Here is a 23,590-nt window from a genome sequence, read left to right as displayed (position 1 = left end):
GCCCCCGCTGGTACAGTACGCGAGCGTTTGTGCATTCTGTACCAATGCGGTCGCTGCGGCTGGGATTGGATCCAGAAACATTGAGCTCAGCAGCGCAACCGTAATCATCGTCTTGTATGGGCGTACTTTCTTAGCGTTGTGCTCCCGGTACTCTGACGTCACGAACGACTTGTGCGTATCGGCGTGACATAGCCTTTTTAATAAGAAATAAGCGAATGCAGAGGTGTTGCACAATTTAGGTGCATGCGAGGCTGATATTATTGTCGGGGAAGAAAATAAGTTCGAAAGGGTGTAAACGTCTTTCTTTTTTTTTTCTCGAACGTGTATGTTTTGAGGCGAAGAAGACGATGTAAGCACCACGTTCGATTAAACCTCACGTGCGCCACGTTCTGCCATCGTCACGTGGTGTCGGCTTGCCAAGAGAGAAGACGGGCGTTTCACTTGCCGTGAGTAGAAACACCGATATTTCCTGCATTTGCTCTATGCCCTTAATTACGTTGCGTGCGACGCAATAAAAAAACAACAGACAGCTGCGCCGTCAGCTTGCATGCCAGTTTCTGCCTGTCGTGATTTTTTTATCGGCCATGCCACTTGTGAGCTTCAGTACACAAACACGGCACCTACATGTTCTGTCACACCGAAAGCTGGCGGGAAGCTTCCTCGCACATCGCAGTCCTCGTATTTAGGTGCAGTGCAAGAAGAAACGCTGATGGTGGGATCGTTTTGCACTTCTCGTGCTTTTAGCCGACAAGATTTCCACTCAACTACGAATGACCGCAGGGACGTATATAACACTGCGACGTGCTATAATGGCTGTGGCTCGTGCAACACTGCTGCATGGAAATTCGCTTCCAAACGGCTCCCTTGTCATTAGAGCCGCCGCAGCGGCTGCGATCTGTGAACGCTGCGGTGTTGTAGCCCTGTGATGTCGTCAACCATTGTAATTCGGCAACGGTTTGCGTCTTCCATAGGAAAAATCAAGATGCCACCGCTCACGCTTGGCTCCCTGGTTGGAACAGTCCTGCTGCTGGCCCACGCAGAAGCTTACATCACTTACTTGGAGGTCCGCCTGCCGCTTCAAGTAAGCACGAGTCAATTTTTGACCACCTCGAAGATCCCGTGGCGCTTTGTAAGTCTCTTGATTTCGATGAAAACTGCCTCTAAATTCTTGCGACGGGAGATCGCCCTGCCTTCTGAAAAGCAATATTCTGTGGCTTGCTAAAAAAAGAATGCTTAGAAGGGTATCGAGTAGAGGCTGTGGGGAAGGTACGGCGCTGTGTGTGTGTGTGCGTGTCTGTCTGTCTTCGTTTGTCCCTTTCTCTCGCGCTGTAATTGTTTTAGAAGTGATGGTTGTACTGTCTGTTTGCTCCCATCTGCTTCCAGATTGTTTGATCATTTACGAGTACCAGACTTTGATAATCTGTTTCGGTTTTTGCGTAATGGTGCTGCAATAACGATTTCCGTCAGCTACGTGACGCGGAAAGAGATTTGCGGAGAGCTCATTGAACGTAACTTCACTCACAAGAATACACTATGGCAAAAGTCTCAAACAATGTTATATTCCAGAAACGTTTAAAAACCTCCCGAGAGCAATATTAGATTTTTATAAACGCGTTCTGGAATTAAAAAGAAGAGAAGCTTTGATTCCTTTGAACTAACTTGTCAGTATGCTTTCATATTAAAAGCTGTGTTATAAGAATTGACATATATATATATATATATATATATATATATATATATATATATATATATATATATATATATATATATATATATATATATATATATATATATATATATATATATATATATGCAAGTGCATTTACTATACTAAATCTCTCAGTGAAAATGTCTGAGCAAATATGCATTGCGGTGTCAAGGGTACACATACGTACGTGCATTTCTTCTACACACCCAGATTCTTCCCTGCTTTCGGGTAGTGCCATACAAGCCGTAAAAGCCAACGGCAGATCCAGCTAGCACATCATAATGTGTGTATAGCTCAAGAATTATTATAGATGATTATCTTTAGACTGTGTTTTACGGGTCTACTACTACTACTACTACTGTTGTTGTTTTACTAGAATTTATCCCGGTGACTGAACCTCCCTAATATTTACTCTGTATGTCCCACTCCCCTTCCTCAAGGCTCTGAGCCGTGCTCCCTAAAGGATTGTTGAAAATAGCGCCAATATTGCTCTCCTCAGTCTCACTCACTCACTCACTCACTCACTCACTCACTCACTCACTCACTCACTCACTCACTCACTCACTCACTCACTCACTCACTCTCACTCACTCACTCACTCACTCACTCACTCACTCTCCGACTCATTCACTCTCTCTCACTGATCTAACAAGTGACCTGCGCACCATTGGCCACAGGGAAACCGGGCTCCCCGGGGCTCCGTGTGGCCGGAGCCGCAGCTCGTCATGCCTTCGAAGCTGCAGAGGCACCTGGTGCCGGGTTCGTTTCGTATCACAACGAACGACGCGGGCACACCACAGTGCGACGTGCTGGCCAAGGCAACGGCCCGCTACGCCAAGCTGCTCTTCTTCAACGCCATGAAGCAGGAACAGGGGGCAGCGATGCCGACAGGCAAGCCGCTGGACAGGCTGGACGTCAACGTGTCACTCCTCGCGGAGCAGTACTGCCGCTACCCGCGTTACGGAGACGACGAGAGCTGTACGTGTTTATGTACAGCGCCGCCGTGTCACTATAGGGAGTTTTAGCGCACGGCAGTACGGCGGCTATCGTCTTCGCTGCCTTCCAACTATTCGCGTGCTATCTATGATTCAGACCAGGTGGATTCGCAATGTGGCTTAGCTAGTACGTTGCCAAGCTGCCAGGTATAGCAGAGGCAAGAGCAGCATCTGAAGCTCTCTGACAGGGGGCTTTAATAAAAGGAAGCTTATCGTTGCGAAAGCGTCAAATGGCCCATTGAGCGAAAAAGCCGGCGTCTGTCATCTGGGGCAGCGAAAAGACAACTTTCCTTTGGCTGCGAGTCCACGACACGAGCGCGCCTCGATGGAGCAGAGCGTACGAAAAAAAAAAAAACCTGCTCCAGGTGTTGCGTGAGGGGTGAAGGCATCGCCGCGTGGGTAGCATGCGGAGTTGGCACCGCAGGCTGCTGCTGCTGCTTGATGGCTCGGGCAGCACGTACCGCTGTGGTACATTACTCGCAGCGCAAAACTAGAATGAGCGCACAGCGCCCTTCAACTTGACATTAATGCTTTCACATTCACAACTCATGAGAAGTTTCCGCTCAGTGATTTCTTTCTTTTTTTCTAGGGGCGAGGGGGATGACATGGGACGCGGTATATTTGAGAAACCTCTCCGTTGCGCAAAGTGCACGAAGGGAGCGGTGGGTCTGTGCTGGCATCTACAGGGCGAAAGATTATAGATACTTTCTAGGTACTGGCGGATTTTATTGAAAAATCCGGAGTTTCGACTTTATTTTATTGGAACAGCATTTTGTCCGCTATTGACGCCTGACTGTACAAAGAGCCACAAATCGCATCGAATCCCTGTACCAATACCAGTGATCTACAAATATCAGTGTCACAACCTCTCTGGAACCTGATAGAGGTGCATACTAGGGCTCGTGGTAATGGCGGCGCTGAGAGCACCCTTTCGAAGCATTTCTGGAATATTCTTGTTCATGCGTCTTATGAATAGTTTCTTGCTGGAGTGCAATGAAAATAATGTACTACGCTGAAAGTATTATTAAGTTTTCTTCTGTTTTCGTTATATCGCTTCAAGTTTCCCTTCAGAATTATATTTTTTTATGTAATCTGACAGTTCGTTTTCTGCTGCTTGCAATTTTGTTATTGTTTGGTGGCTGTAAATAATACATATCCTTTAGTCTTGTTTCGTGTTTATACATTAGAATTATACATTCTTTAATTCTTGTCTAGCTTACGCACGCGTCAATGTGATGCTGCTGTTATGGTGGAAAGACTTCTTTAGGCCCTGTATGCCCTTTGAGATCTCGGCCAAGACAATTTTCTTCGTAAATCGTCTTAATAAAGAAGGAGGAATAAAGAAAGAAATCTCCGGGAAGTGCCATAAGACTTATACTCTTCAGGTGTTTGCTTGGTATGTACCTGAGTGTTTGACACTGTCCTGCAGATAACCTGACTGTACCGGTTGCCGGTGATGCTTTTCTGAATGCCACAACTGTTTGGGGAGCATTGAGAGGTAAGTGCGTTGTAGTTCGCGGCCGCTTATTCGTTCTTGGCGTATAGCCGAGGCACTTTATTCGGCCAACACATTCTACTTCTCTTTCATCGTCTATGCAGGTTTGGAAACGTTCAGTCAGCTTTTTTACCAAGATCCCGACACCAAAGAAGTAAGTTCGAACATGTGCCAACTTGTTCCAACAATGTGTGCCAGCATGACACATCATCTCATTATTTTCGGGCATTGGACTGTGTCACCCTTTACTGTATATCACCTGACAATGGTTATTTGTCGTCGCTGGATGCCGCCAGCACAAACCTCTGACTATTCATGCGTTACCACTATGGGGCCGATCGCAAGTACACGAACATCTTCATTAGTAATGTCGTCTTCCAATTACCGACCGATCTTTGCTAATATCATCGACACCGCGACTGACATACTCCTACGAACAGCCCTACCATGACAACTTGTTGTAACTTGCTGTCTAATACGGATCTTGGGGTATTCAACTTGCAGTGTTTCACAGAAACATAGTGGGCTCAAGCTGTCGTGAGCAAAGCGCTCAATAAAGCCTATTACATAACTGGCCAACTACAAGCACGTAGACTTATTCTGTAACGGCAACCATTCTTAAGTAAAGAAAAATGAAGGGGATACATATATCGGCTCTTTTGCTTGTATCCTTGTGCAGCCAAAGTTGCGCTCCTCAAGGAGACATGCTCATTGCAAATCAACACCGCGAGCAAGTCCGGTTTCACTCGCGCGATAACAGCAGCGAGAGTGAGGCCCCAAGAAACTTCCGGTCGCAGGCCTTATCAGCCTACTGCACCTGCGCCGGAACATAAAGTGCGTTTAGCGCAATAGCCTCTAGAGCCCTGTGTCGTAGAAAATCCGCCATCGGCGCCCAGCGGTGGACTTCGCTTCGACAAAAAAATATTTCTGAACCCAGGCCCTCCATGTGGCGCAAGGAAGCTACTGAATTCGAATTTCTCAACCTAAAATACGCATAAAAATCGTAACGTACTACTTACACACAACCTACAGACGTGACAGCGTCGGATTGTAATTTTACCATGAAAGAAAACATATTGCGCGCGAAAACCCAAAGAAAGCCCTTTGCCAGCGTTTCTACAATACATAGACCGGTGACGACATGCCCTATTTGCGCGCGCCGGTGCGTGAGTAACTCGTGGGCCGTGAAGCGGTGTGCCCGGTTCCTTACAATACCTCCAGATGGCGCTCGCCTTCCGTTTCTACCGCGTTTCTACCAAAAAGCCCGCATTCGCACATAGCGTTCGTTGCCAGCGTTTCCCGGTAAACATCACGGTTACATACGCTCCAGTTGCCGGAAAGCGTGAGAAGCAGTCAGAGATCTTCCAATGCTATCGCGTTGCACTCTTAAAGGCGAAGCTTAAGCGCCCTCTATTTTTTAAAGTTGTTTTACTGTGCGGAAAGTCTATCTTTAAGTTTTGAGATAAAAGACATGCGCATTACGTCTCAAGACTAATGCATAAAATTTTCGTTTTACTTACGACAACATTCACTTGAAAATTTTCGTTATGCACAGAGAAAAAGGGCTGAAAATGTGCGGGCTTAAATTTTAGCGGCACTCCTGCTGCTCGATATCACAGCCAATGCTTTTCTCGCTCGCTAAATTTAGCGGGCTACGTCAATGAGCAAAACCGAAAGCCGCACATAGCATATGTTGGCAAACAGAGAAAGGGTCTATAGGACACACGCGAGCGCTGACTCTCAATTAAGCCACTCTGAGCGTTTCTATGGCAAGCTCATGGCAAAACCGCTTACTTTCCTCGCGAGTATTTCCTTTGTGAAATTCGGAAAGTCTACAGTGTTGAGCTGATGAGGTTCAATGAGGTCCCGTGAAAAAATAAACACTGCTCAAGAACGTAGAGCTTTATTTTAGCACAGAACTTTTCGTACTTTCTTGAACACAATCCCAAATGGGTCTTTTTAGAGTACCAATGAAATCTTAATTGACAAGTGCGATTTTGGAGATTCGATTTTTTTACCTGCGGTGCGCCTTCATTTGCGCAGAACCGGGCAGATGCCACCGATAGAGGGCGTTTGGTCTCTGGCACCTCATGTCCCGCATTTACTTTCATTAGCTTGCAAGTTTCCTTAAAGTGCACCGATATCTCAGTACACGAAATCTACGTTCTCTCTCTCACTTGAAGTTCCTGGTGAACGTGACGTCACTGCGAGACTACCCGAGGTTCTTCTACAGGGGCCTCCTCGTTGATTGCGTCACGCGGTTTCTTCCTGTGAAGACGCTCAAAAGAAATCTGGTGCGTGGCGTCGTGTCTTGCATGCGGCTATTGTCACTTCACTCGCACTATTGCTTTCGGCAACTCATTGGGCAGTTGGAGAAGACTCCGAAGCTACAGACGATTTTACTTTCCTTTCACGGGTTCCGCCATCTTGGAATGCTACACAAACAATTTCTCAGTTTTGTACCAAGGAACGCTAAATTAATAGTCACGAAACACCGAACGGAGCCATATACAACCATATCAAGGCATACAAATCATGGGCACACCCCGTTGTGCCCCCTACCCCACAACATATATATATATATATATATATATATATATATATAATGTGGTTTTGCCATAATGTACCAAGGATACTTGGCATGAAACCAAGGCCGTCATCACCCGCCTGCCCCCTAACTTGCGAAAACAAGAAAAAAAAAGATTTTGGGAGACGCCTTCGTGAAGCAGTAGGCATATATTTGGCTGATAGTGATGATGATAATGTTGTTCGCAGCCTACATTTGGGTGATTTTCCTCAATGGCGCTTATGTCCCTCTCTCTCTTCTCGCCAGGATGCCATGGCTTACAACAAGTTTAACGTCTTTCACTGGTTCCTTGCCGACGGGACCGCCTGGCGCCTCAGATTGGCGGCATTCCCGAATCTCACGACGGTAAGCGTGCTGTTTTGCAAGCGCACCATATAAATAGGACTTTTTTACAGCGAAGCTGTCTTTGGCTAGGATCTGGGAAAAATGTGTGTCCGAGCAACACCACCTAGATAGCACAAGGCCTGTGCACTCCTATCCTTGACGTCATGCTACCTGGCCCGACTGCCATAGAATCTAATGGGGATTCTCCCGAGTAAGCAACAGTGACTTTGACGTCGCCGCTATCGTCACGCCAGCCTTGGCAATGGAAATTTCGGGCCAAGTAGCATGACGTCATGGAGCGTAGTGAACAGGCCTTGTGCTATCTAGGTGGTGGTGGTCCGAGATGGTGACAAAAAGAAATCATGTGGGCCGATCCTGGTGATTGTGCAGAAAGCGTTCAAGCTCAATGGCACGTACCCCTGCAGTCTTGGGGACCTGAAACGCGCCCTTGAACTGCCCTTGTCACACATGTTTCTGAACAGATGTTTCTGAAAAGAATGTTTTGTACAACATTTTAAAAAACGACTGTTAAAAAATTCTCGGCGTCAACTGCGCAAACGCGCTAGTGCCACTGCTCACGCATTCGTCGTCGTCGCCGTCTTCCACAGCTGGCTCCGTTGCCGCTCATCATTCCAGCGTAGAATTTCACATCTCTTCTCTCGTCGTAATGGGGAGGCCGCGTTTACGGGGCTATGAGGCATTGTTTAAGGGGGTAGGAGCCATTCATTGTCTTACGTGACGGACACATTTAAGAACAGAGGTGATACGCGAATGTATCTGCGCACCTATATCGCCCCGATGACCACAGATTAGGATAATAAGCGTTCATAACTTTGTTCAATGTTCTGGGTGACCTCTGTGTCATGCGCTAAACAGCTTCGCTAGTCTACCTGCAGAGAGTGGAATGGCTCATGAACTTATTATTATTTTTTAATACCATGGCTTGGTGTATAGCCAGTCTGTGGCTTGGTCCATTGCGATAACTAAGCAAACTTCGTCATCGGGTCTCTGATGCCACCACATGAGGCATGTGCGCCTATGACCCGTGCTCTCAAAGCACTTTGTCCTTTGTGATGTAGAGGTGCTGCCTGTACGAACCGTAACACTTCGAAAAGGAAAATTCGCAGTTCTTTCTTTACAAACCAGGGGGCATTGTCTGAGTGTCTACCTGGTGGACATGTCCATTTCATCTGCTGCTGAAATGCAGATTGGCTGAGGACGCCTGTCTCTTTCTGATGCGTACCCCAACGCAGCAAATCAGAACTTCAGCAGCAGACGAAATGGACATGTCCACTAGGAGGACACTTACACAATACTTGACCCCCTTCCCATGCAAGTTACTGTGCCAAATGATATATTGAACAATCGTACTATAAAATGCGATCTTTCCGTAAAGCTTGAGCAAGAATAGAGTGGTGGTAAGCACGAAATCTGCTTTTTGAGATTTTAAGAGAAAACCCCACGTCCATGTGTTGGGTATACTCGTTTTATAAGAATTGGTTGGAAGACTTCGAACGACGAACGAGATGGTGTATACTGCAGATGACGCGACTTCCTAGGCACATGTACCAGCCCCAGGACGTCGAGGACGTCGTCGAGCACGCCAGGTTGCGCGGCATTCGCGTCATCCCGGAGTTCGCCATCGCCTCACCTCCTAAGCTGCTGAGGGACGCACTTCCAGGTAATACTATTATATGAATACGCGTCACGCCGAAACCTTACGCGCAAGACAAGGGGCACAACCACGTGAAGCGTATGGTCGACGCCACCGCATCTATGTTATGTCACGTGATGTCGGGCGCTACAATCGAAAACCAAACTGGGTCACCTAAGCCGATAACAATGCAACTAACACGTTACCCGTGCATTGTTAGATTCAGCACAACGCAATGTGGTATTGGACGTAAAGCCCAAAGTGTAGTGAGCGAGGGTATTGGATTTCGCATACGAAATGGGCAATAACTCAGTGTTGCCTACGAACGATGTTACGTAAACCAGGGAAAGACGAAAATGCGAAGAGCGGACGGCGAAGGTACACCTTCGATTCACAATACAGCTGCCCATATGACGTCGGTCTGATTCCTCACCGATGCAGAGTAGAGCACGCACAGGCAAACGAAACATTACAAAAAAAAAAGAATTGTGGGGATCCAACGCACACCTTGGAATCTCTATATGCCAAGCGAAGCTTCCGTGAAGTGTTTGATCAGACGGTGTAAATTTTGCCCGTCTCAGTTCCACGTGTTTCGCGTAAAGCAAACAGGGGCGCACGCGCATTGGCTCTCGCGCAGCCATGCTCCGCAACGCGACACACGCGGCGACCATCTCGAAGGACCAGTCGGCGTTGACACGATGGTGGTACAGGTGCGATATTTACCAGTCGAAGATGAGGGTGGTATTCCACTTGACATCGTCATGCTGTTCGGGCCTCCGCAGAATTTGGCGATCTGTAATGGCAGTTCCGAACGCTGATGTAGACGTGAAGGCGATGAGGCTGTATTTCAAGGAGACCATCAGTAGAATTATAGCTGCATACCAATTTCAGCCCCCATATTCTGAACGTCTCCCAAAGTTTGAAGCGTTGTGGAACGTGCGCGAATATGAATTAGCGGGACCGCGCAATAAGGCCAGTTCCTGGAGACTGGTCTCCCGAATGTTTTTCTGTGCTTGTGCTGTTTAATTTGGCAATAAAGAAGAAAACAAAGCGGCTGTAGCCTACTGGTTACCGCATCGTGCTCCTGTGCTGGGGGTGACCTTGGTCCGAATCCACTATTGAGCAAGTAATTCTTTTTTTTATTAATTTTGGGCTAGCTATTAGACATGGCGGTAGCAGCAGCCACGCTCTGGAAAGTCCGGGAATGTTTGCCAAGGAAGCTTCGCTTTAAAATGTACGTTCCAAAACAAGCGAGACCGCGCGCACTACCAGATGATTTTTTAATGCATTTCTTACACAAAATTAGGCATAATAAATGAAGTGACTTATATGTGTCATCGACCTAATTACCAATCGCTCCTTTTCGTCGTCAAATGTTCATATACTTCCAAGTTCGCTTTTTTCATAAGTATTCTTCAAATTACCTATCTGCTCTGTTCTCGGAAGCTTGGTGACGTCTCGCCACATTTTCCTAGTGACGGGCTTGGTTTATGTCTGACTGCAACGTTAACCCACACACTGCGTTTTTTTTTTCAGTTTAGCTTACATCTGCGGGCAGGATTAAAAAACTGAGGGTCCCAGCCTTTATAAGGATAACTATGGGCAAGCTACGAATTATGTATTGACTTCTTGTAAACTGTTTGTTGTAGACTTATTTTCGTTTGGCTACACGAAGTATATATATACTGCCCATAGATGCTTCTCCGCCCGCGCCCTCGGGCGTATGTTCCGAATCATTTCTTAAGGTTTACCGGACGCTGTCAATCCTTTTGTTATTACGTGGCCACTGCATAATTAACGCATTTCCTAGTGATATTTAATTGCCCATGTGCTGTTCCAACCGAACGCACGCTAATCTCGCAGTCTTAATATCATCATTGCATCCAATGCTCTATTGTCCTCGGGCTAACGTTAAAAGAGATATGCAACTCCCTACAGAGCTTCGCTTCCATAGGGAGTCAGACTTAGCCAGATCTGATATTTCTTTATTCATAATCGGCGTTCAGTTGCTAATCCAGCTTCGACGCGTCGGGCATCTGCAGGCCTGGTGACGCTTTGCCCGCGCAGCGAGGAGCAGCACCGCAAAGTCCCCTACCCGAAGGACTGCGCGTGGGACGTGGTGGATTTGTGGCACGGCCCAACGTACGATGCGTACGCCGTCATCTTCAGGGAGGTCGCGTCTCTCTTCAAGGACGAGTACATGCACCTCGGAAGCAAGCTGCACCTGTACGTGAGAACAGTGTCCTGGAACATCTGCGTACAGGAGCCGAATACTGATTGACATCAGAATGCGCTATGAGTAGGCCATTATACGGGATGTTTCTTCCTTAAAAGGTGCAAAATTTTGAAAAAAAATTGCTTGTGGCAGATCGCATGACTCTAACCCTTGATCTCAATTACTCGGTGACGCGGCCATTCGTTCTACAAGAAATAAAGATGCTTCATTAAAATTAACATAATTAGCGCTAATTAACTTTCAGATTACTTACACTGCGACACATATTCAAATCTACGAACTATAGCCGGTACGTTCGCAAGCCGTATCCACTTAAAACGAATCGTCGAGACTGCACCTGTTTCGATATATTAATTTTCACTGTCCGTCGAAATTCATCGGCGTTCCATTTACTTCTTTTTTAAGAAAACGCTGTATTATGCGCTCAAGCAAAAATGTAACTGGAATGCCAACGCACTTCATCGGACACTTCGAATATTAATGTCTGGAAACTAACGCAGTACAAAGAATTCGTTCTAAATTGATACGCCTTACGAACTCAGCGGCTATAATTCGTAGATTTAAACACGTGCAGTAAAATAATTAAATAAGAAGTTAGTTAGGGTAGTTATTTTAATAATTTACTTATGCGTTTTGATTTCTCGTAGAAGTAATGGCCGCCTCATCCAGTAATTTAGATCCAGGGTTAGAATTGGGCTGTCTGCCACAGGCAATATTTCTTTTAATTCCTGACCTAAAAAAACACCCAGTATATCTTAAGCACTGCGCACGCTAAACTAATTGTTTTAAAACTAAAATTAATGTAGAGCTTACGTCAAATTAGCCGAGCTAAAAGCTAGTTCGAATAACCTGAAATGTGTACTCAGTTCAGCGCAGTTGACTTGTCGCCAAGACACGTTTGGCAAGAGTATGCAATGCGTGACACTTGCGCGTTTGTTGAAGTCATGCGCCTCCATTTGATTGCTACCCTGGTTCGCGCACAGACAACGCTTCTTTCCCGGGTTTCCGGATCGATCTCGCTTTTTCACCCCGGTCTTTAAAACAATCCGATTGCTGTGATGTAACACGAAACTTCTTTTCAATGCCAGCATCCAGTCGAAAGCACTCGTTCCTTAAGATCCTTGACCATTTACATCAGTGTTCCTGTTAGCCTTCTTCTGTTTTCTTGCATATCATATTGACCGCTAATAATGACGGGATTTCTTTTTCTCACCGCCAGTACAACGCTCCCGAGCGACGCACAATCTCAGGCGGCCACAATGCTACAGCTGTACACGGACAACATCATCAACCTCACCCGCAGCCTGGGTTTCAAGACCATGGTCTGGCACGACCTCATCAGCATCGGCATGAGGGTGCGTCGGTTAACTGACGTTTTCCTTCGGGACGAAGCTTTCTGAGGCTCCGTGAAAAAGCACGAGCTATAAGCATTCGCTCGTTCCCTTCCTGCGTTCCTCCCAATACATACTATGCATGTACGTCATGCATGGATACTCCGCGATTCCCGGTTTAAGGCGGCGCCATGTTGGGGAACCTATAGGCCTATGCGCGCGCCTGTTGACAAGGTTCCCCAAGATGGCGGAAGGTAGCGGAAGCAGACGACAGCAGCGAATGTGACGTCACATGCACACTGTGTATACGCGCAGGTTCCCCGCGACACCGTCGTGCAGCTGTGTCGCAGGGAGGACGACGTGGACAGCTCGACGATCCAGCAGCTGGCCAAGGCGGGACACCAGCTGGTCTTCTCCTCCAAGTGGAACCTGAGCGCCTTCATGTACGGCCCCGACTGGAAAAATTTCTACAGCTACGACCCCGCGCAACTTGATGGTGGGCAATTTATCTTCGTTAAACCATTAGGCAGTATACGTTTCAGGCAGGAAATTGGGCCTCGGCAATAATGAGATCCCAGGCGTCGCGCAGGCCATATTTGACAAGATAAAGTTGAGCCAGCTGCCGCATGCGTTTTCACTGCGTTCCTAGGCACATGCCACCAAAAAAAAGAAAAAAGAATGTCGCAACGCTTTTACAACAATCTTCTGTGACATGGCTTGCATTTAACAAAGTACGGTGCCCTCTTTCTAACCTAACGCGTCCTAAGCTAACCTAAACAAGCATGGTGTGCTCGTTCTTTTACAGCGAGAGCTGTTTTGAGCTCGCTCACCTAGTTTTTCTCTTCTTTTTAATTCCTTCCTTTTTGCTCTCCGGCGCCGCTGGTGTCCAGCGCATAAATCCCTAAGTTCATTGCGCGAAATTTACAAACAAATAAAGAAATGCAGTTGCAGTGCTCGCGAGGATTCAAACTGCGGACCTACGGATTGGCAGTCGCAAGATTATACCTCACGCCACCGAGGCTACATCAAAGAAAACTGCGCCTTAAAGATACTGTGCCTGGGCTCTTTATGGCTCACTAAAGTAATCGTCTGACGCCACGCTGTGCCTCGCGTACATAGACCAGTGCCTAAGTGTAAGAAGTTAAGCGAATACACTGGTAAAAAGTGAAAGACGCGATATGATGGAGTAGGAAGAAGTAGTCGTGTCCCTCTACCACCGTGGAGCGCCACCTCCAGAAACGTGAACGGCTCGGATTAAAATTTATTTTATCTTATTCTAGAAAGGGTGATCGTTCGTGCGCATGTGCGAATGCTTACTCTAACCGATATCGCACGACATTTTGCAACACTTACTGCGCATAATTTGGCGTGAGCTCTCGCGTTACAGCTTCGGATTATGAAACTACGACATATTTTTTTTTTTCTGAAAGGGCGGCGAGGTTTCCGTCGAATGAATATTTCAGTTTTTTTGTTTACGAGCTCGCAGTATCTTATCAAAATGAAACGTAATAGTCACAAGGTACCTGTGAGCTATCGGCTTCTCTATGACCACAGTTGTTCAGCAACGATTCCAGGGGAAATCACGACAGATGTTTGTGGTATTCAAGGTCAGTAAACATTGCGGCCATGCTTACGTGTACTCGGCAAATGGGCGTGTTGTTTCACAGACTGCCGTTCGAGTGTTCGAGACAGTGGGAGATAGTTGTTTGCCTTCTATGTCGAGCCTGTGCCCTGTATATACGTTGCTTAACACTGCCATGAAACTTGCTTGCGCTGTATTCTTTAATCCCCTGTATAGTGCACAGAGAGACAAGAGACATGGTAATCGGAGGGGAGGCCACGCTCTGGACCCACATTGTCGACGCGACGAATCTCATACCGAGAGTGTGGTAAGAAGTCCTTCATTTGTACCCCCAGTAGCCGTACTATTGAATTATTTGCCCTCAACGTTTTCATCGTGTTTTCTTGCAGCCCGGAGTTTTTGAGTGCCAAGAACTTAGGTTACTGTTGTTAAACTTCATATGGCAAGCACTAGACGCCGCAATTATGCTATCACGTTAGTTCCCCATTTCAAGAATGAAGTTAGTGCCAACAACTCAAGTTGGTGACGCACTATCATGCGAATAAGAACGGACTAATTGCGGGCGACCACCCCTGGTGTCATACGACAGCGTCCTTTTGTTCAATTCTTTTTCGTCATACTCTTAAAACACATTTCATTATGTCAAGCACTGAATTGCCGGTCCTTATATTGTCATGTATAGCAATCAGTTCGGCTCCACAGAGGTCACAGAGATCTCCACGTATGTTCTCGCACTTAATGTCAACAAAACAGCGCACCAGCCATTTATGCAACAGACATAAATATGTGGACTATGTCTATCCTTCTTGCTGTTAATTTTAAGTGCTTACTATAGGTCAAAAGCGTGGCAGTTTGGGCGAGTTGGTATGCCATGACTTTTTTAGGCTTGTAACGCAGCTCAGAACGAGCAAAAAGGAAGGCCGAAGGGGTAATGAAAAGGAACGGAGAACAGACTGAGCGCTCACTCTGTTCTCCATTCCTTTTCATTATCCCTTCGGCCTTCCTTTTTGCTCGTTCTGAGCTGCGCTACAAGCCTAAAAAAATATTATAGGTGTTTCCCGCGACGTCACCCAGCCATTACTTAAGTAAATGGATAGTGGGAAGTGTGATGCCAAAAGTGCCCTTGGTAAATAATAATAATAATAATAATAATCTTTATTACAATACAGTCATGTCAAGGTTACAGATCCAGCCCGCATAAGCAACATTGCTTGTGTGCGAGGCTGGGCAGTCAGGTGGTAGTACTGATATGTGTACAAATAAGTTAATAAAAAGAATATAGGAAAAAAATGATATTGCAAAAGTGAACAAAAGATATTATTTGAACAAAACGTAACATTGCATCAATAGGGTAAAAAAAAATACACATTGACATTCGAGATGAGTTCGCAATCAGGTTCGCATGCTTCAAATCCCGATGAAAACTTCAAAGAATGTGGGCATTACTTATCACCCATGACCTTAAATGTGATTTTATTTGTTTAAATGTTCCCGCGATATCATTCTCATTCAATTTATTGAAATTAGCGGGCACGTAGAAAGCACGAGTTCTCTTGCCATAGTTTGTGTACACACGAGGTACCACATATTTTTCTGTCTGACGTAAGCTGCGCGATTTCACGTTCAAGTTTTTGAATTTAGTAGAAAAATAACTTTTAGACATAGCGTCGAACAAAACTTGTTGCTCGACAAGCAACATGCCTGACTGGTACATGCTCAGCAAGAGATCTTCCCCGTGACCAAGTGTGCCATACGAGAGGCTATAGGCAATTTTTTTTAAGATGCGGTTAATTATCTTAAGTCTACTTGAAGAAGCAAAGCCATAAATTGTTATTCCGTACTTTATGATCGATTCCCCAAGTGCCTTGTAAACCATTTTACGAATATTTACATCACAGAAAGATTTTAGGGCATACAAATGAGCGCACACAGCACGTAAGCGCCTTGCGAGTTCTTCAATGTGGATATTCCATGACAATGTGTCGTCGAAGTGTAGTCCCAGGTATTTTGTGCTATTTACCAGAGCCACCGGAGGACATGAGCATGCAAGGCAGTCACTGGTGTGGAGATAAACAGGGGAAATATCCGCGACTGCTTTATATGGGCTGTGAAAACATAGCATATTAGTCTTCGATTTATTAATGAACATTTTGTTATTAATGAACCAACCAAGTAGTTTGCAGACATCATACTGTAACACTCTAGCGGCTTCGTTTGAAAATTTGTTTGATACAACCAAAGCCGTGTCATCAGCGTATAAATAAAGTTTTGATTTTAGTGGTAAGCAAGCAAGATCATTCATGTAAATGTTAAACAAAAGCGGTCCCAATACGGATCCTTGCGGTACCCCTGATTTAACATGCAACAAAGAACTATAGGACTCCGCCACACGGACACACTGTTGTCTGCCTGTTAAATAATTTTTTAAAAATGAGTAATACGGCCCTCTGAAACCACACCTGCTTAGTTTTGATAGTAACTGTTCATGATCTAATGTGTCAAATGCTCGTTGTAGATCAACGAAAAGAGTCAAAACAACATTGTTTTTATCGATTTCGTTACAGATATAGTCATTAAAATCTTCCAAAAGACTCACAGTACTCTGTCCCGAGCGAAAGCCAAACTGCGCTGGGTTAATAAGGCTAAACTTTTCACAAAATGAGGCCATATTAATATAGACTACTTTTTCCAATATGCTTGCCAAAGACGAAAGAATTGAAATTGGCCGGTAATTCTCGTAAAGTTTTCGAGGTCCTTTCTTATAAAGAGGTCTCACAATGCTAATTTTCATGTTTTCATGTATCTGACCGGTTTTTAATGTTTCATTTAGGATGTAAAGTAGTGTTGATTTGAGCACATCGAAGTTCGCAGCTATATCTCTTAGCCTAATTTTATCAAAACCTGGAGATTTTGTTAAACTCATGGATCGTATAATATCCCACAATTCTGCTTCATCAACAGTAGGCAGAAAAGCAGAATGAATGTTAGAGAACGTGACATTGTTTGGGATATTTGCCGGTATGCACCCATTTGTAATGTTGTTTACTGATTCGATAAAGTGTTTGTTAAAATCATTAGCTATCTGAACAGCAGGTGACTCGCCAAAGGCGTCCGCAAGAGTATTATCAATACTCTTCTTTGCAGGTCTCCCTATTAGAGTGTTAACCAAGTACCATGTTTTACCGGTGTTACGGCTGCAAGCTGCAAACTTGCCTGAGTGGTAGCGCTTCTTAGCTAGTCTTATTTTAGCGTTTACTTTGTTTCTCATCTGCCTAAATTCTTCTCTTGCAAGAGTATCCCCGGGTTTATCTTGGCATTTTCTAAGGAGCTTGCTTTTAACGCAGCAAAGCTCCATTATTTCGTTATCAATCCACGGGCTATCTTTATTTCTTCTTTTAAGCTTTATTTTCTTTTCTGAGCAAAGGTAAATTTCTCTAAAGGCCTCTACAAACAGTTTGTAAGCCTTTAGGTGGCTGTGCCGCGTTAAAGAATCCCAGTTGAATGTTCTCACACGTTTATCTACTTCATTAGAATTCAAAACATATTTCTCTACAGTCTTTGTTTCAGTCAGAGCAGCAGCATCTCCTGAAACTGCTATAGCGATAAAGTAGTGGTCCGCTACTTTTTCCTTAATAACACAGCCAAATGAATTATATTTGCACATTTTTGTGCTGATATGGTCTATACACGACCTTGTTAACCGATGACCGAGAATTTCCTCTCGTGTATAACTCTGAATTTTGTTTTCGAGTCCGTAGCTTGCCAAAAGTGTTAAGTAATCAGATGTTGCTGGCTTATTTGCTGTAAAAATGTCTATATTAAAATCACCTGCCAAAATAATGCTGCTTCTGTCCGCGTAATTTTTGAGGAAGCTTGCCAAATCGTCTAAAAATGTATTTACGTTAGTGCTCAGTGGCCTATAAACAGCACATACTGTAAATTCCAGATCTGCTTTAGTCATTACTACAGTAACCACTTCAGCATCTTGAAAATCAAAGGACACTCGTTCACAGTGCCAATCACTTTTTACATAGACCGCTATGCCACCACCTCTTTTGTTATCCCTGCACAAAAAGAAAGACTGAAAACCATGCAGTGCAAAATGAGCGCATTCGTCTTTTGAAATATTGATTTCGGTTAAAATTAAAACATGTAATGATGGCAGTGCTTTAGCTAGATGAATATTTAACATGTCCCAGTGTTTGCGCAGGCTTCTCACATTCACATGGATTAGCTCAAGCAATAAGCTACTGGAAAGCTCTGACGCCCACTCGTCTTTCATTGATTGCCACTGTTCAGTTGAGTGTACTTGGTCAATCATTTTAGATTATTTTATGTAAGCCTTGTTCATTGTCAATGCGTAACACTGACGTTCCTTCGCGTTTTCTTACAAGTATTCTGCCATTGCGCACCCAGACGAAGCGATATTGTTTATCTTTCGCCAGATTTTTTGTCATCCATAGCAGTTTCTTCATTCGGGAAGTTAGATTATCGTTCAAGTATATCTTTTCACCCTTCAGTCTGTTCCGAATTCTGTTCCCTTCAGTCTGTTCCGAATAATGCGAAGGGGTTCCCTCACTGGCGTCTCTAAACGGTAGTAAAAGAAACCTTCGAAGCATGGAGACTCTACGTATACGCTTATCTCACGCTGCAGGCCCCGGGCTTCGGCCATGGCGGAGCGGTTGTGGAGCAGTGAATCGATGACCAATACTGACGATGCGGCGTTCCGACTGGACGAGCAGCGATGCCGCATGCTCAAGTATGTGCTCGGACGTTTCCCATCTCTGCATAACATTTGCTGCGAACTGGCGCTTGCGATGTATTTCTATATACTCGGTTTCACAATGATCTGACACTGGAGCATGAAGAAGGTGCGGCTGACAAGAGCAGTTCGGGTTCCTGCGTGCGTCTCCCTCTTTGTCCTTGTCGATTCATCTTCACCGTATAATGTCACAGTTGGCATGATCCATTCAAAAGCATGGACGTGTGAATGCGCTGTATGTCAACTTTTCCTGCAAAAATTACTATAACTCTGGTGCTAATGTCTACGGGAGCAGCAAGTATGCGGTGTTTCAAACAGCGTATGAACTATGGGCAGTCCGTGGATTCGTCTTCAATTCGTCCTTTTGGCTTCAAACGTCTTTGTGATGCTGCAAATGGATCATTCTCAATGAAAGATTTCGTCATAAAACTTCGCAATAGGTATGCATGTGCGCGAAGTCTAATTGACTCGCGGCGTAGAAAACGTTGAACGCTTGGAATTTGAGGTAGATAGAGTGTAATAGATAACTTCACAAACATGTTTGAAGCCACATATGCTGGGATTAGACAAATCCGCGTACCAACCATTATCCCCGTGGCAGCTTAACGAACAGGAAGCTGTAGTAGCAGGTGAACAGGTACCCATGTAGCATAACAGCGCAGCAGTTCCCCATACAATTTTTTGCATAAAACTCTATGCAGCAGGTGTAGGGGGGGGGGGGGGGGGGGGGGCTTGCGTCGTACCACGTCTTGGACATCACACTTCGCAATTCATTCAAGTGCCAGTGTAATGTGAAACAGAGTATACAACTTTCTCATAGCGTGGAAAAGAAGTGTCCTGTATAACTCGTGGCCAGCATCTATGATGACATAGTTTAAAGGCTTTATATACCGGTTACATTAGGGCATGCCGTACTCACTCGGTGAACATGGAGCCGGCCATGAACCTTTGGGTGAAAAAATCAATACTTGTGCAATGCTTGACGCTTAAACAGTGCGTAACTATAGCGCTGTCACTATACCGACGGCAACGCTACATACGTGGCCTCAGCCTATCGGTGGACTACTTTTGGTAGTAGTGCCCTAAATAGGACTTCCTTGGAGAGAGGGATATGAGATTTGAAAGAGCACCAGCTGGCACTTCCGCAGACCTCCGCGTACATGTCGAGGTTGGATTATAAAAAAAAAATTTATTATTCCTTTGGAAGGTTTCGAAAAAAAGCCAACCATGTTAGCTGCTATGGACCTCACATGCAGCAGCCACAGCGTAATCGCAATCCAGTATCAGTTCCTTGTCACGATTGGCTTGTATAAATTTTTATTTATTTATTGTTCTGGCTCAACTGCTCATGCAGAGTGTACATTAGTTTATTTTTTGTTCTTTTTGCAAGAGTCGTACCAGTACCTGCGTGGTGTGCTGTTTCTCGAACTTAATGTTGCCGTTTATTAACAATTAGGCGAAATTTAAAACAAGCCTATGATGCATTAACGGCGATTTCTTTCTTCACATAATTCCGTAGTGGAACAGTTGTAGACGTGACGACTTAAGAAAAGATACTGAGCCATGATATACAAGGACGAGATCGTATTAGGGTCGATACACTCTGGGCCGTGCCTGTCTTTGGCGCAGTATCCTTCCTTATGCAATATGAACCGACTCGCCCAACAACAAGTCTATTGAGGTGACGTCTTAAGCAATCAACCAATTTGAGAACAGAAATGCGGTCATGATATTTAAAAACACAAAAAAAAGATGAAAAAACATGAAATGCTCCAAAGAGTTAAAAGACCAGTTTTGAGCTGCTCTCACTCTGACGAAGCGCCAATCCTTTTTTTCTCTTACAGCCGAGGAATCCGAGCACAACCAATACTGAACGGTTACTGCGGCGACCAAGACCTTGACTACATGGACAATTACCCTGTTGTCGAGTGACTTCGTTTTGTTTTTACTGTTGCAATGACCAAAGATAAATCATTGTTTTCTTGCCTATAGCGTCCTTGGTTTGAGATTTGCACTTTTTCACGTTAATGTTATGTCTTACGTGAATTCGCGAGGAAAAATTTAGAGGCCAACGGTGTCACGAAGTTTTTTCTTCGCAGCCTGTTCATACCTGCTGAAATCAAGTGATATAGTCTACGTATGTGCGTGTTCGACCAACGCAATGTACTGAAACAATTTCACGTTGCTTGAGGAAATTTTAATTTTTTTTCCTAACGCCAATGGTCCCCAAACTCTTGCTCGCGATTGTGTACGTTCGACCAACACGTACTACTCAATCGTCAACACATTCTCGTTCAGAGCATTTTTGTTTTGTTTTAGTTCTCGCGGCGAGTTATTTCTCTCGGTGCACTTAGAAGCAACAAACGCACTTGCGTCGAACTGCGAGATTGCTTTTCTGTTTCCTACGAATGCTTGCCTGCGTAGGTGTCACACATGCTTAAATTAACGTGTTGCCTGATATTCTGACTGCAACAACGCGCCTTGTCTGAACACAGTATGTTGTGTCGCGGGCTGTCTAAAGTTTTACCGCGCGAGAAGGTTTTCTTGCTAGTACGTGAGTTTCGGAAGTCCATTTAGCGGGGCAAGAAAAAAACTAAAATTCGCAGAAAGCAAGATTTATTGAAAGCTAAACCACAATCTGGGTCCAAGGAGAAAATGGAGGCCTACGCGTCAGCCAGGCATACCACGTGATCGTCGATCTGTGTCGTCACAGCCGACAATTGGTACTACTTGCACTACGCGTCGTTACTAAACTAGGATCTTTATGACTCCTATAGCGCAAGTAAATCGGAACTCGAGCATTCTCGACTATGACTAGTTCGTATAACTCGTCACTGCGACGAACAAACCTTGGTCTTCCCCGTAACGTGCCGGCGCATGCAGGCAAGAACTACCCGAGACCAGCCCGGAAACTGCGCGTAGCCTTATGTGCAATGAGTTTGATACGACTTTCCCAGTTGAGGTGTAAAAAAAAGACCAGCATGCATTTATTTAACCTCTCAATCACTACGCTCGGTAACCCGTGAGAAACGGCCAACCCAACTGAAAGATCCACGAGGAACTTAACGAAAATGATGCCCCACCTGCTCATAATAAGCGGAACTAGTCACCGTGTTCGACAGGCACATGCATTTCAGACGCAACGGGTCGCTCATCCTGCACCTATCCATCAAGATCAGCCGTCCTTGAGCCATTCAGAGAGAATCCACTGGTGCCATTGTTTGCGCAACTGTAGTTGGGAACCAATATATCAAGCGGGTAGAATCGCCGTCCGACGACGAAGGTAATACTGCGGCGGCACGCAGTTATGGACAGCTCGTTCGGGGCCTGTCGCCGCAGCAAAAAAAGGCTATCGATCACGAGTCGTTCCGTGTCAGCGTGAGGCAATGAGCGCAAGCGTACACCACGTCTCGGGGATGCACTATACAAGGTATGGGAAAATAAGACACCTGCCATCTCGGGGCGTCGTCGCTGCTTGTTGCACATGTGCATTGCAGCAGCAATCGTAGCGGAAATCTCGAAAACTCGGGTCTCAGCGGACTTAAGTTCTTGTCATTTTCGATAAGATGGCTGCTGCAGTGGAATCGCTAATTTCTGCCGTACATCGAGAGCGTCGAGAAAAAAAAAATGTTGGTTTTATATGACGTGCATGGTCTCTAAAGACCTTACACGTTTGCAGAACTTTACAGACTGGACGAGCCACATCGTGTGAATGAGCCATTCTTGAGCAGCGACAGCGAGGTGTACTGTCGACATTAACGGCGGAGAGTAGTCCTCTGACTTCGGTTGACTTGAACTCCCTCAAAAAAGCCCACGGTTACAAAACAATTTCCTCGCGTCTATCCGGGGACCGGATTTCGCAGGTGGGTGTCGATTGTAGAACAGAGACCAAGGTGTACCAAGATAGTTAATATCAGCCGGCTTCCCCTCGGAGGGTGAAAAGGCAACTGCGAACGTAACCGGGCAAGAAAAAAAAAGCAAAGGAACATTGTTTTGCCAGTAAACGACGACCGTATCTACAATATGGCTATGACAGACCCTGTAGTGGGAGGCTCCGTGTAAATTTCGGGCGATTCTTCGGCAAACCCCAACGCTCGAGGCCTGGCAGTGTGCGATCAAGACGGATGACCCAGAATGCCAAGTCATGCTGACAGAGTGGGCTAACCGCGTCGCGGCCACATGGCCTCCGCGCTATAACACCTCTGCCAGGGCCTCAACTACTAATTTACGCCTCCAATAAAGTTTACTTCTCTCTATTTCTCTGACCTAGGGTTCTTTAGGAAGCAACGAAAGTTCGGTGCATGAGCGTTCTTGCATTTCGTTCAGATGCGACCGCTGCACCCAGGAACCGAACCCACGACCTCGCGCTAAGCAGCAAAACGCCACAGCCAATGATCAGTTCTGGTGGGCAGGAGGAGTGTAGGCTGCCGCAGTTTACATGTTTGTTCTGTTATGCGCTAAGTTGAACTGCAAATGCAAGCTAGGTTAGAAGTTACTATTTCAACTTTCCTCTGGGTTGGTTAAAGGTTGTCTGGTTTGGTTAAACGTTGGTCTGGGTTGGTTAAATCGCGGTTAAAGCTTTCTTCCTTAATTTCAGCATTAAACCGTCGGCGATGCGGTGGACTTCGTAGCAGCTTTCCGTTTTGCGATCTTCATTCAGAATTAAACGTCTAAAAATTATGCAAGGTTTATTTTTCGTTTACGCTACAATGTAATTATATCATTTTACTTAACAAATGCCTGTAACCATTGCTATGTGTACCGCCATGATCACGTGGTGCTATGTCAAACTTCAAGGTATGAGCGTCGCCACTTGCTTTTGGTTCTGACGCTGTTTCCTGGCATAATAAAGGTTCTTCTCTGTGTTAAGGTCCCATATTCGGTACTACAGCTTAAAGCACATGTTTTATTTAGAA

General features: G+C 45.3%; 1 protein-coding gene across 2 annotated transcripts; it reads left to right on the top strand.

The window, feature by feature from the left end:
- The first annotated feature begins 307 nt into the window (after positions 1-307).
- Positions 308-20,663, top strand: LOC135919331 (beta-hexosaminidase subunit beta-like). 2 transcript variants are annotated; one of them, XR_010569938.1, is made up of 14 exons: positions 308-446; positions 972-1,081; positions 2,386-2,686; positions 4,133-4,201; positions 4,303-4,352; positions 6,382-6,492; positions 7,032-7,130; positions 8,652-8,790; positions 10,806-10,989; positions 12,219-12,354; positions 12,646-12,773; positions 14,129-14,219; positions 18,567-18,671; positions 20,519-20,663. XR_010569938.1 is itself a non-coding variant. In XM_065453082.1 (14 exons), exons 2-14 carry the CDS (start codon positions 983-985, stop codon positions 20,604-20,606), a joined length of 1,653 nt encoding a protein of 550 aa, XP_065309154.1. In that variant the 5' UTR covers positions 308-446; positions 972-982; the 3' UTR covers positions 20,607-20,663. The 2 variants fall into 2 exon arrangements, 1 of the variants encoding a protein (XP_065309154.1); XM_065453082.1 differs by having other exon boundaries at positions 12,646-12,826.
- The last annotated feature ends 2,927 nt before the right edge of the window (positions 20,664-23,590 follow it).

The sequence above is a fragment of the Dermacentor albipictus genome, chromosome 2 (genome assembly GCF_038994185.2).
Source record: "Dermacentor albipictus isolate Rhodes 1998 colony chromosome 2, USDA_Dalb.pri_finalv2, whole genome shotgun sequence".
Taxonomy (NCBI): Eukaryota; Metazoa; Arthropoda; class Arachnida; order Ixodida; family Ixodidae; genus Dermacentor; species Dermacentor albipictus.
Note: the sequence above shows the minus strand (reverse complement) of the source record. Positions and strands in the feature narration are given on the sequence as shown.

What these genes read in the sequence shown, in the direction of transcription:
- LOC135919331 (XM_065453082.1), top strand. Translation starts at nt 983, where the DNA reads ATGCCACCGCTCACGCTTGGCTCCCTGGTTGGAACAGTCCTGCTGCTG. An exon ending in TTACGGAGACGACGAGAGCT is followed by an intron (nt 2,687 to 4,132) that starts GTACGTGTTTAT and finishes ACTGTCCTGCAG; the next exon opens with ATAACCTGACTGTACCGGTT. An exon ending in CTCGGAAGCAAGCTGCACCT is followed by an intron (nt 10,990 to 12,218) that starts GTACGTGAGAAC and finishes TCTCACCGCCAG; the next exon opens with TACAACGCTCCCGAGCGACG.